At 30.4% G+C, this 13001-nt stretch overlaps 3 protein-coding genes and 1 non-coding gene across 6 annotated transcripts in view; 2 read left to right on the top strand and 2 right to left on the bottom strand.

Annotated features, from left to right (window-relative positions):
• Window positions 1–732: 732 nt before the first annotated feature.
• LOC138933600 (uncharacterized) lies at window positions 733–2805 on the top strand. Its single transcript, XM_070296423.1, has 5 exons — window positions 733–822; window positions 1123–1376; window positions 1666–1918; window positions 1998–2163; window positions 2480–2805. The coding sequence occupies exons 1-5, from the start codon at window positions 733–735 to the stop codon at window positions 2803–2805; spliced, it is 1089 nt and encodes a 362-aa protein (XP_070152524.1).
• Window positions 2806–4315: 1510 nt separating this feature from the next.
• Window positions 4316–8870, top strand: LOC138933652 (leucine-rich melanocyte differentiation-associated protein). 2 transcript variants are annotated; one of them, XR_011447004.1, is made up of 5 exons: window positions 4316–4837; window positions 5055–5385; window positions 5499–5667; window positions 5728–6605; window positions 7245–7334. XR_011447004.1 is itself a non-coding variant. In XM_070296566.1 (4 exons), the coding sequence occupies exons 1-4, from the start codon at window positions 6438–6440 to the stop codon at window positions 8570–8572; spliced, it is 852 nt and encodes a 283-aa protein (XP_070152667.1). In that variant the 5' UTR covers window positions 5968–6437; the 3' UTR covers window positions 8573–8870. The 2 variants fall into 2 exon arrangements, 1 of the variants encoding a protein (XP_070152667.1); XM_070296566.1 differs by lacking the exons at window positions 4316–4837; window positions 5055–5385; window positions 5499–5667 and adding exons at window positions 7939–8314; window positions 8493–8870 and having other exon boundaries at window positions 5968–6605; window positions 7245–7472.
• On the bottom strand, window positions 6323–6394 carry Trnap-agg (transfer RNA proline (anticodon AGG)). Its single transcript has one exon. It is a non-coding gene; the product is annotated as a tRNA-Pro (tRNA).
• A 391-nt stretch (window positions 8871–9261) lies between the features above and the next one.
• The window catches only part of LOC138933649 (uncharacterized), a 57993-nt gene continuing 54253 nt past the window's right edge, over window positions 9262–13001 (bottom strand). For both annotated transcript variants that reach the window (XM_070296563.1, XM_070296564.1), the window contains exon 18: window positions 9262–12818. In XM_070296563.1, the coding sequence (XP_070152664.1) occupies window positions 12664–12818 (155 nt within the window). In that variant the 3' untranslated portion in view covers window positions 9262–12663. The remainder of the gene's footprint in view (window positions 12819–13001) is intronic.

Raw genomic sequence — 13001 nt, 5'->3', positions numbered from 1 at the left:
TGTATAGAAATATAAATAGTTATATATAACTAATATAAATATATACTCGCATAAAATTTATATTTTTGTATTTTTAAATAATAATCGCCTTCTGTATTTTACTAATTAATTAAAAACCGATAAAATATCAAATGAAATTTCAATGCCTGAAAGGCAACAGGCGCCCAAAGCCACGAAGACGATGTTAATCCGTTAACACCACCATCGTCATCGTTATCGTATAGGCCGCAACTGGCCGGAGAAAATGAGCCAGCATTGGCGTAGAATTCTTTATTTACAATCAGTTCAATGGCGGATCTGTCATAAAATAAAATTAATAAAACATAACATTTTAGAATCTAAATAAGATCGCTTAAATCTCAGGCATTTGTTTACGTAAAATATATTGTATATATATCCTCAAGAAATTGACTTTTTATTGATAAGCGCAAACTTTAATTTATAATATATATTTAAATACATATTAATATTAAATTTTTATATCATAATTTGATTTATAATTTATAATTTTGTTTTTTACGAAAGAAGTATATAACGCTCAATACATACTGTAGAAAATAGATTTCTGAATAAGCGTAAACGAAGTTGCCTACAGATTGCAGCCAAGAATTAATCTCGATCGCTTTATTGAGAGATGAATATAACCCACTTTTTAGACCAAACAAGGAAACATTAATTCTTTTTTTCGTTTTCCAAAATTGATCGGTAATATCGCGATTTTATTATAATGTGATGGATACGTGTAACGAAGTTCGACAAAGACACGAGTACGGTACCTGCTTGTGTTTCTCGGTGATGGGCCGAAGAAAGCTCAGGATCTCGGTAATTACATACAATTGATGAATCCTTTAATCGGTCGAATTCTTTAATCGATGAATCTGTTGATAAGTAATTGTCCTCACATCCTCCTCCGTGTCGCGACGCTACGTTTGTTTTTCCGCGCTATATTTTCAGGTAATTATATCACTATTGTGCGTATGACTTACAATACGTTATATAAATGTGATAAATTAACATACTCATTTAGATATATTATTAATAATAAAATAATGGAGCGAAAGGGACTATCATTTATACATACGCCTATCGCGTATCGTTAATTAGTAAAATCTTTGTCTCCAGATATGCGCAATTAGCTCCCCGGAAACGGGCGATGCATCTATTAGTATTATGTCGGAGAGAAGAAAATATTCAGCGATTTCCGGCACGAAGAATTTTGAGAATGATCCTCCTTCACGGCATGATAAAAATCCGATTGCTTCGACGATATCATCGAATTCGATTAATGTCGTAAAAGATTATACGCGTGATGAATTCCTAGTAATACAGAATGATCCCTTGCAGAGGATCGATTATTACGGATATCCCTATTATAGGTGTAATTTTGTTTATTAAAAATGTAAAGATCTTATACGAAACTCACGATAAAACGCGCGTGTCCTTTAGTTTCCAAAAACATTTAAATTAAAAATGTCACTTTCAATTAATGCGAAAAATAATAATTGAAGAAATATTGCTTTTAATCCCTGAAATTTTTATATTGAGATTTTCTCTTTCTCTTATTTTCTTTTATATATTTTTTTTTCCATTATTTTATTTCGCTAACTTCTCGATATATTTGTAATTGAAGAATTGAATAAGCAGGATTTGTGATTCGCGTTACAGGAGTAATAAAATTGATGGTCTTCAAGATGCCATTCTAGTCAAGGATGTAGGAGTATCCTGTAATCTTTTAAATAACAATGCGATCGATTCTGATATAACGATTTCGGGAGTCGAGAGTTACCTCGTCAGACGACTTAAACTCGAGTACAACGAATTATCGAGTATCACGAGAAAGATAAATGCGTACACCAAGGATATTTTAAATACCTTAGCATCGAGATGCAGGAGAAAGGATGAAATTGTTCGAAAAATGGTACAAAAACCAGCGACAAAGTTAATAATTACAGTTAAAATTCGTCATTACAACTTTCTTCAGGAAGCTTTTATTACAGCATGTAGCATCGAAGCATGTAATGACATCACAATATACAAACGAAACTGGAAATCCCTGTTTAAAACTAAGATTTTTCAATAATACGATGAGAAAATATCGAGCATCAAAAATTAATGTCAGTAAAAGTTTCGCTGAAAAAGAAATTGTTAATGAGAAAACACACGGTAATGTATATTGAAGTAAATTAGAGGCGCATTTATCAATAAAGGCATTATTATATATATAAATAAATATAATAATAATAATTATTATTATTTATTTAATATAACTTATTATTTTAATATATTAATATATATTTAATATATATACAGAATGTTTCCTATATCAGACATATGTTTATATGAACTTTTTTTCTTATTTTTGTATCCTGAATCCACCACTGCAATACTTTCCACTTATTAAAAAATATCCTGTATATATATATATATTATATTTTTAATTAATAATAATCTAAATGTTCCGATACATCCTTCTTTGCAGGAAATGGAACGACGAGAAATGGACGCGTGGAATTTGATAAAGTTTTCGCGAAAGAACTTCTCGAACTTTCACCAAAATATGACGATGTATTACTTCGCAATTATTTGATAACGAAGAGAGAGAAAGCATCTGGCAACAGGTCGAAGATGCCTTTACGTAAAACCGAAAATTTCACGCCGTCTGACGGATTGTGCAAGGACCGTGACGCTGATAAATCTCGCAAGTCCTTTTATACAAGCAAGTGTAATCCTGCTATGCTTACCAATTGGCAGGAAGTGTCTAGACGGAAGTCTCCGTTAAAACTTCCGGCGAGTCGTAATGCATAATCAGTTACATTTAATTCGCAACCAAAGAAAGTTGAATTCGAGGACAATTTAATTAATAGATTTGATTAACTGTTTGATTATATTCTTATATATTATATATTCTTTGTTAAATTATTATTTATTTTCTCATAGTATTTCTGTTAATTTTTTATATATCTAACTACTTTGTTTAATTTTTTATATGAATATGATTAGAATAATATATAGAATATATAATTTCAACGAAATTTGAAAATATAATTTAATATAAATAAAAAGAAATAAATATATACTCTTATAAGGAAGAAAAAGAAGTGTGTTTTATTTTAATTATTATTAAAAATAAGTTTAATATAATCCCATATAAAAATATGCAATACACATTATATATATTATATAATATTCATATTTTAAATAGTAACAATTCTCTATGTTTTTAAAATACAATACATCACTCAGCTTCTTTCACAAACCACTCAGTTATAAACTGCTTATCTTTTAATAATAGAATTATTTAATGAAATATATTTATACCATGTCGTCTATGAAGGTGACAAAGAATCTGGTACCATTCGCTGATTGGACACTAGAAGAGGACCTACAACATCAGTGTGCACAATACTCGAAACTTTGATACACGGTGAGCTTCCACTCGAAAATGGAAGAACCATCATCTTCCCCTGCAAATAAATTTCGCATCGCATCAAGTCTTCAGCCTCCTTCGTAGTGGGTAACTGTTGATCGAGATTGCCGATGACCTTAATCAAGTTCTGGAATTTAGGTATCCCAGGCGTTCGTGCCACTTCTACAAGTCAGAGCGTGGAGGTGCCTTGGCGACCCCCGCACAGTTGACTTCTTGAGTATAATATGTATATGAATATATCTCGTCGGTTACCTTTCATCCTCACGTCTCCATCTTGATCAGCAATCATGAGTCGCTGCTGAATGTGACAGTATGACTTCTGTCAACAACCTTATCCACGGAAATTAGGTTGGTTCTCAAGTCTGGAAAAAGTCTGTTGTAAAGCTCGCTATATATATATATATATATATATATATATATAGATCTTTTTTTCAATGCACAGTTTGATACGGGCTTAAGAAAATTGACCAATCTCAATCGAGTATCGGGCTTTTCATAAAAATGGAGGAGTTAGGCCGGATTCACAGGCAGAAAAGTAGAAGCCAATCAGAACTTACGCTGAAAATAAGCAGTACATTCGGCTTTTCTAGCGCGAGTTCTAATTGGCCTCTGCTTTTCTGTTTTCTGCTTTTCTGAGAAGGTGTGAATTCTGCCTTAAGGGCCATCTACAATGATAGTAACAAGGCTGTAGGAGTAGGAGAGTATATTGTTTTTAGTGACGTAAAGACCGGGAGCATAAGAAATTTGATTGGTCCATTTCCTTATGCATAAGGAAATTGACCAATCAAATTCCTTATGCTTATGATTATGCGTTTATGCAAAAGTGTGTGCTCCCCGCTTAACGAAATGGGCAATTTCCATTTGTTCTTAAAACCAACTCTTTAAAATCTTACTCCTCACTCTGTACTGCCTACTGCCATTGTAGAATGTCCTTAAAGGGCATATAGAAGAAAAAGAAGAAGAAGAAGAAAGAAATATTTTTCGGAAAAATTTAAAAACAGATCGCATGATACAAAGATCTGTTTATTAAATGTTATGTATTTGATTATTGATTTATGCATTTAATTAATTATACTAGCATTATAAAGTCGTTAAGGGATTTAATAATAAACTTTGATAGGTTATATGATAACTAATACTGTTCGCGCGATACATATAATTCATATATGTTTGTATTTTGAATTTTATTTCTTTATTTTATCGTTTTATATCGTTAAGATTGGAAATCACGTAAATATGATTCCGGACAACTGTGAGCAAAACAAGATTTGGAAAAATGTTAAAATAAACGACGAAACTCACATGATTTGTTTCACGAAAAAGAACGAGTCGTGGAAAGTTCTTTTAACGAATCTAATAGAAATTTGGGTAGAGATTCTGACGGATGAGACTATGCTCCACAAATTTCAGGTGCTTGAATGAATCATTTTATAATTATGTATGATATATTACTGTGCTTATACATATTGTACATAGTATACATTGAAATCTCCATTATCCACTATAGGAATCACACGAGAAAAAAATATTGATTCGAATTTAAGATATTATTTTGTAGGTTTTTTTAATAACAAACTTATTTTATACGTATACTTATATGTATAATATATATTGTATCGCTTTTTAGACCTTGAATCCTCTCTTAAATCTTGAAGCTGTTGACTGGAAGCGATTGGTAATGGATATGTTAAATGATATTCCCAAGCATATACATAGTCATACTGTAGAACTTTCTATATATCGAATAGAGCTGCGGAAAGATCAAGATTTTGTCAAATTGAGATTCTCGTTAGATCTTCTCAAAGAAACGCCACAACAGTTTTGGAAAAATGTAACTATGCCTCTCTGCTTGTCATCGATGGAACTGGTTCGCCGATATGAGATTCTGTTGGATTTAGTAAAACAAAAAGATGAGGAAATTGCAGAATATAAAGCAGAAGGTGCAGAGTTGATTAGGAGTAAGTATTTTTTTGTATAGCATATAATATTATTATTCTTTGAAACAGTGAAAAATAAAATTAAAGTAAATTGATTTGAATATAAGTTAAACATCATTATTTATATCTTATAGAGTATATTGCTACAAAACCATTCACCGAAGAATTGTTTCACATTGATACTACTGCATTGATTGCGATTGATTTTGTAAGAATTTTCCAATCTATGTTCCATTTTCGTAATGAAAACTTATCAGCGCCATATACAAAGATAGAATCTAAAGAATCTTCGCACAATACAAGGTACAGTATAATATGTTATATTAAGTACACTACATTTATTACACTTATTCTTTATTTTAGTGATAATAACTCTCCAAAGATTGATGAAAACATTTTTCCCAATTCTAAAGACGAATTCATAGAGGAGCTAAAGCAAGATAAGTCGGACGAACAAGATCATTCAAATATCAAAGAATACGAACAAGAAGCAGGTCCCTCCAACAAAATTTCAATTCCGAAAATAAGCAGCACATCTCACACAATACATAAATTAAAGAAGAATAAAAAAACCTTGAGCAATTTCATATCATAGTAAAATATCATTTTCAGTTATTAGGATTCGAGTCTTTATGTAAATTTGTTAATAATGATATTTATTGAAAGAAAAGATATGTTGAAGAGATATATTTATATATAATTTTAATCTAAGTCTTTAAGGAATGAGACTCACAAAAATGAAATAAATCGCAAATGAATATTATAATGTTATATATAGAATGGGTTTGTACATAAGAAATGATAGCATTTTATATATGCACTGTCTGTAGTATATTGAATGAACAATATACTTTGTAACCGTTTCAACATAATATATAAAATGCAATGTATTTTTTAATGACTAAAGAGTTGTGTTATAGTTGAAAATAATTAAAAAAAATGAAAATGCAAAAAAATTGGGCTCGTCCGGGATTTGAACCCGGGACCTCTCGCACCCTAAGCGAGAATCATACCCCTAGACCAACGAGCCTTATTGCATATATGATCATGCGTACGAGATATCGAATTTTAGTATGCTAATAATATATACGCATATGTATATACGCACAAGATTTATCTATATCATTAACAGCGCGATAATGCTTTCTCTCTCTATCTATTTACGTGGGGCAACGTGCAACATGGCGGGTTTCAGTCAGCAAGACTTCAACAGGAGCGCGTTGACACTTGATAATGGACGGGTAATTATAAAAAAAATCGATTTTAATTGTACGCAATAACATTTAATCAATGCGCATATTATGATACGTGTCGACTGATACAGATCTGCGCTTTTCAACTGTATTCTCTTGCACTTTTTGTTGTCATAAAGTAAAAAGTACATGCTCGAACTTGGAAGAAAACAGAAATTGTGAAATGTGTGGGAGATATATAGTTGGAAAGAGTTAATCTTATTTTAATTATTTATCTTTTTTAATGAATATGACCAATTTACTTGAATAAATTTTTTAATTTAGATTTAAATCTAAATTAAATTTCAAATATATAATATCTTAATTTTCAATATTAATAAGTATTTTCTCGATTAAAATCCTAATCTAGAATTATAAGATTATTGTACAAATTGTGTGTAAAATGTTATAAAAATTATAATGAAAAAATATAAATTTCTATTTAACTGGCAGTTTATCCAGAATTAATAAATTAGTTAATGTGTAAAGTCTTTCTTTACGTTGTTGTTTACAACAACAATTTTATTTTTTCATTTCTAAAATTGATTCTAAAGTTTAAAATTTTTCTACATTTTTATTCTTCACTCATATTTATATCTTTTTCTATTATTTTTATATTTATTTTATTCTTATCTATCAATGATTTAGGCTTGGTACACCGGACAAAAAGCAGAAAAGATTCCCAATGGATTGGTGGGAGTCGTCGGTCATAATTGTTTTGGGTTGGATCTTTCGTACAACGAACTGACCACCGTTTCCGGCGTAAAAGATTTCGAGCAACTTCAAGAATTGATTCTAGACAATAACAAACTCGACAATCTCAAAACGCTACCGTGCATCCCGACTTTGACTACGTTGAGTTTAAACAACAACAAGGTATGCACTACTTGGAGAGGTAATGAAAACAAATAAAATACTTATATGAAAACACCGTGTAATTAAAAAAATTTATTTGTATTAAAATTATCTTATAATTAAAACAATCTTTAATAGAAATATTTTATAATAATATTTTCTGAGATCTGTTTTAAAGACTTTTTTTTTATATATACGATATAAATTTTTTAACGAATAATATTCTATAATCTTTCAGAAACTAGAGAACTTTAAGATATATATATATATTTGAGTAAAAATAACATAAAGATACAAAGTTCAAATTTTATTATTTAATAAATTTATTATTTAAAAGTGCCAATCTTTCCTAACGTGCCTGTAAATGATTTTAATCTATTTTTCTTGAAAGTAAAACAGATGTGTCTAAAAGATATGTAAAGTCCTTATATAAACCTTCTTTTGGATTTCTGCATCCTTTGAAAACCAAATTATTTCCTTCTTATAGATATCTAACATCGACAGAGCTTTAGAACGGATACGAGAATGCTGTCCTAATATAGAGTATGTGAGTCTCTTGGGCAATCCCGGTTGTCCCGATCAGCTCACCAATCCGACGTCCACCGACGAGGACGATTATAAGCGTTACAGGCTTTACGCCATCCATACTTTATCTCCGAGTCTTCGTTTCCTAGACTCGCGAAGAGTAACTCAGCAGGAGAGGCTGGACGCTAAGGCTCGTGGCAAGTACTCCAGGACGATCAAGCTGGAATGTAATTTCGTACCTAGCTCGATGCACACCGACAACGAGTTCGACGACATATACTTCAACATCCATTACACGCCCTTGCCGAACTCTCTACGTACTCCTCTGGATCACAAGGGTGCGTATAATCAAATCAAATCGTTCAATTGTAACTGTGTCAAAGGTTGTTAAAAAAAAAACTATTGTACGAAATATAACTTTAAGTATTTTGATTTTTAAAATTGTTGAATTATTCATAAATTTATACGCTCTAGTAAATATACTGGGCATTAATGATAAATTTTCTCTTTTGCCAGGCGCGTACGGCAAGTGCAAGTATCGATACTCCGGCAAGAATTCGGAAGGCAATCGGTTCATTTCAAATAACGATCTCTAATTGAGAAAGAACTGCACGGATATATTTTTAAATGCGGCCTCAAAATATCGAAACGATTCTTCTAGTCAGATATGATTGATAATGAAACATATTATCAACGCGAGATCAATCTTCTAGATTTCGAAACGTTATTAAAATTTATCGCATGCGATATACGATTAGTATTACCGATCATAAATATGATACATCCAAGATTTATATTATGATATTGTATTAATTAAATTTTGATACAAAAAAAATGACTATTTTAATGTATCAATTGTGTTAAATTCACTTTAAGAAGAGATAATATCTATGTGTAAATAATGATATATATATATTTTACAATATCTTTTTTTGCGAAAAATAAGAGAGATTAATATTTTTAATTAAAAAAATGTAATAAAAAATATATAACATTATCTTAAAAATGAGTTTGTTTTAGAATAAAATTAAAAAAAAATTAAAATTATAAATAAAATTGTTTAAATCATTGCGCTATTATATAATTTCAAATGTAAAATAAATCTATATTTTTTACAGTATGATAATTTATATAACTTCGCTCTTCTTTTAGGTGAATTTCACAATTCTTCAATGTCTATTATAACGAGTCATGCATCTTTTTCTCGAATAATAATGTGCCTAACTTGCATTTATAAATGCGCTTACTCGAAATTAATAAATTATGCGAAGAGCATATACGAGTAAACGTATAAAATTTTTATTATCATATACACACCGACAAACGACATATAAATAAATGTCTGATTCTCTAACATAAGTTTTAACATTACATTCCGTAATATCAAGTATTCTAAGTGGACTAAAACATACCGTAGAGTAACTTGGGTAATTTTATCGAAATAGAAAACGTAACGGGTTATCGTAATAAATTCTTCGAGTTTCTATTGCTATTGGTCCGTAAATATGCTCGTACAATTATCGCAACGACACTAAATTCAATATTTCGAGAATATCGAAATCTTATGTATATATAACTATATATTTCTCAGAGAATTTGTGTTAGTTTTAAATCTACCACACAAATATTGGTCCTGCAAAAAATAGCTGAATTAAAAATTTGTATAAGAAATTTAATTTACTTACATTATAAATTCCTTATATTTCCTCTATCACGTAGTGTTTGGCTTTATAATTCCTTAAAAAGAATCCTACCTTCGTTATTTTTCGATTATTCTATTTAAATCTCACAAGAGATAAATCAAAGAAACCATTTTCTTCTGTATCGAGTCACATATTTAAATTAAAAATTTCCTATTTTAAATATACCTTATTTGACAATATGATTTGCACCAAGCGCTAGATATTGACAAATATAATCAATACATCTAAGTTAAATTTTTTTTATTCATCTATTTTTTTGCAGGGAGCTTGCGCACATCACTTGAATCCCTACGTAATGTTAAAGGCAGTTTTATATAGTTTCCTTTCGTTAAAACCCTGTTTTTAGGAAGAGAGAGAATCTTTTATACCTAACAATACACAACAACTTACAATGTCACACTCACAAATATAATCGAAGGTATAAGAAAACAATTAAGTACGAATATATGTCAGTTCGATCCTTCGATTTATGATGGAACATTCGAGAATCATCGATCCGTATCTATAACACACTCTAGCATTTAACGCTAAATGTGACTGAAATTATCAAATGTTGTTTAAGATAGATATCGGATCTCACAGAACATTTAATACTAAGTACATACAGAATGATGCAAAAAAAAAAAAACGGATCACTAAACGCAATCGTAATCGTACACTACGAAAATACGAGCTTGTTACGGTCATTCTGGAATTGCCGGAAGAAAACTTCATTTTAAGATACATACATATATGAATGGCGAGTTTCTTGTGTATACGTATATGTATATATAAATATAAATATATATATATATATACATATATATATATATATATTTATGCGAGAATGTGTTGGCGTTCAAATTGTGAAAAGGGAAGCAGTCATATTTAAATCTCTTAAATACATCGTTCCCTCGTTCACTCGCTCCAGGGACTCATTCATTTCTATTGTACCTATTTGTTGGAAGCATCTTTCTTTCCAAGAAAGGAAAGTGTCCACAAAATTCAAACGTTCTAAACGCTGAACTCTTTACTTATAAATCTCGAATAATTTCCTCGTCAGATAAAGAGCAAATGAACGAAAGAAACGTATTCTATTTTTATAAAATACTTGGATTCTCCATTACATATATGAATTATTCCTTTGTCGCATAAATAATAATTTTTTCAGTGAAAGATGATTTTTATATCCACCATTTCATCGTTTTGGTCGAAAAGAATACGTTTATATTTTACGTTTATTTTGCGTTTATTATTTTTACGTTTAAATTGTCATTCAATGATTACAAGTACTAGCTTTGATGATAAAGTTATCACGGAGATAAAGTTTTTCTAAGAGATTTAGGAAACAGTGTTCTCCACATTCACATGCATGGAAAGTGACAAATTAACCCTTTGTACGGTATTTTCATCAAATTCTAAAACTGATGATCTCGAAATATAAAAACATAATTCGTTCTTCCGTTCATTTGCTTTTTGCAATTTTTCATATATATTCGGAATATGTATTTGTATATATAACATAATATATTATAGTTTTTTTTTTTTTATTTCCGTAGCTATATATTGACTTATAACGCGCATATGTAGAGGCTAAAAATTTTAGTGAATTATTTTTGTGCACTGTCAAATTATTTTTCAGATATCTTCTTTGTGAGATAGAATTTCGCAAAATTTGAAAACATTTGGCGATTCAATGTTTGGAACTTAGCGAAAATTTATTCGCCATTTCTAATTTGTTTATTCGCGGATAGCGAAGAACTTACACTTATATGTCCGTAGATGCTGATAGTAATTATTCTGTCAACTGTACGAACGTACCAACTTTCGCTCCTAATCCCCGTTTTGGGATTCTTAAGAACCTAAGAATATTTTCTCAAGAATATCGTCGATGATTTATAATATTGCACAAATTTTTATTAATGAAATTACTTGCACAGTTTGTATTAGTATGCTTTGTAATAATTGCAATCGAAAATAATAAGGAAAAATATATAACGTAAAGTAGCTTCAAAATAGAAAAGAAAAATATATCTCGCTGTAATTTTCATAATTTGAAAATATGCGAAGAAAGGAAATTGTTATGATGGTTATGAAAATAAAATGAACAATATTTTTTTAAAGACTCAATAACATTGAAACTAAGCAAGTTGTATCTAATAATATAAAACTCTTCAACCTGAAAAATATATAAATATTATAGAAATTAATCGGCAGCACGAATTCGCCACAACTTTTCATGTTTGGCACGTCAATTATGTTAATGTAGTTGTTACGAATTCCGGCTTTGCGTAAAAAATGATATAACGAAAAATACACAAGCGAGCAAAAAAGTCCAATGTATAGCCAATTATTTTATCATTTTTATCGTTAAACAAAGGAAAATGATTTATGAAATTAACTGTATTTTCTAATTTTCTCATCAAGATATTATAATATTATATTATAATATTTTTTCAGAATAGTCAAAGATTGACAATAAAATAAAAGCAAAAGAAGCATGATTAAAAAGAAACCAGAAAAGCAACTATTTTGTGCAATGTGCGATCTCATTAGAAATGATATATAACAGAAATTTTATATGAAACTTTCATATGGAAATTCATAAATATATAAAAGTTAATAGCGCAACATATAAGAAAAGGCAGAAAACCCAAAAGAAGTTAGTTTACAATTAATATATTATATAATAATTGCCAGAACTGCGGCAATGATATACTAAATTGATGATCTTCGCAGTGGACCGGAAGTTCGCAGGAAATCTTCCTCTGTAGGCTCGTTCAAGAAATATCAGACGTGTTTACGTTGCTCCCGAAGGCACTGACTTTTCATTATTATTCACGATTATTTAGAACACGCTCGACGTAAGCGCGACGCTTTTAGAGCTATGTACATACAATCGATTTGGACTAAATCGACACTTCCTGACCTCGGACTTCCTATCTCGGAAATGAGAATCAAGGAGCGAATCCTTATCGTATTCCATTGCGTCGCTTTTGCTGCTTTTAAGAGCCGTTGCTCTTCCCATGATTGTGCAAATTTGGCCTCAACGTCACCGCGCCCTCCACCCAGAAATTCGGCCTCTCGAGCATGTTCTGCCACAGGGATAATTCGCGGCCGGTCGCGTCCATCCAATCCACCGGCTTTCCATAATGCTTCCCTGAAATGAAGATTGTCAAAAGAAAAGATTTTTAGCAAATCTTTGGAGTATAAAAGATCGAACGCAAACAGAAATGCCATTTCATAGTTAAATCGTATGACCGAGGTTCTTTTTTTTGTATGTGTATGTGTGGGAAAGCTATTATCTGCTAATACCTATCGAGATAAATTTAATTTAATTGAA

This window comes from Polyergus mexicanus, unplaced genomic scaffold (assembly GCF_030449975.1).
Source record: "Polyergus mexicanus isolate NDT 795.1 unplaced genomic scaffold, iyPolMexi1.0 SCAF_5, whole genome shotgun sequence".
NCBI classification, from domain to species: Eukaryota; Metazoa; Arthropoda; class Insecta; order Hymenoptera; family Formicidae; genus Polyergus; species Polyergus mexicanus.
Note: the sequence above shows the minus strand (reverse complement) of the source record. Positions and strands in the feature narration are given on the sequence as shown.

What these genes read in the sequence shown, in the direction of transcription:
- LOC138933600 (XM_070296423.1), top strand. Translation starts at nt 733, where the DNA reads ATGGATACGTGTAACGAAGTTCGACAAAGACACGAGTACGGTACCTGC. An exon ending in GAAGAAAGCTCAGGATCTCG is followed by an intron (nt 823 to 1,122) that starts GTAATTACATAC and finishes CTTTGTCTCCAG; the next exon opens with ATATGCGCAATTAGCTCCCC. An exon ending in ATGAAATTGTTCGAAAAATG is followed by an intron (nt 1,919 to 1,997) that starts GTACAAAAACCA and finishes CTTTTATTACAG; the next exon opens with CATGTAGCATCGAAGCATGT.
- LOC138933652 (XM_070296566.1), top strand. Translation starts at nt 6,438, where the DNA reads ATGCTAATAATATATACGCATATGTATATACGCACAAGATTTATCTAT. An exon ending in TGAGTTTAAACAACAACAAG is followed by an intron (nt 7,473 to 7,938) that starts GTATGCACTACT and finishes TCCTTCTTATAG; the next exon opens with ATATCTAACATCGACAGAGC. An exon ending in TACTCCTCTGGATCACAAGG is followed by an intron (nt 8,315 to 8,492) that starts GTGCGTATAATC and finishes CTCTTTTGCCAG; the next exon opens with GCGCGTACGGCAAGTGCAAG.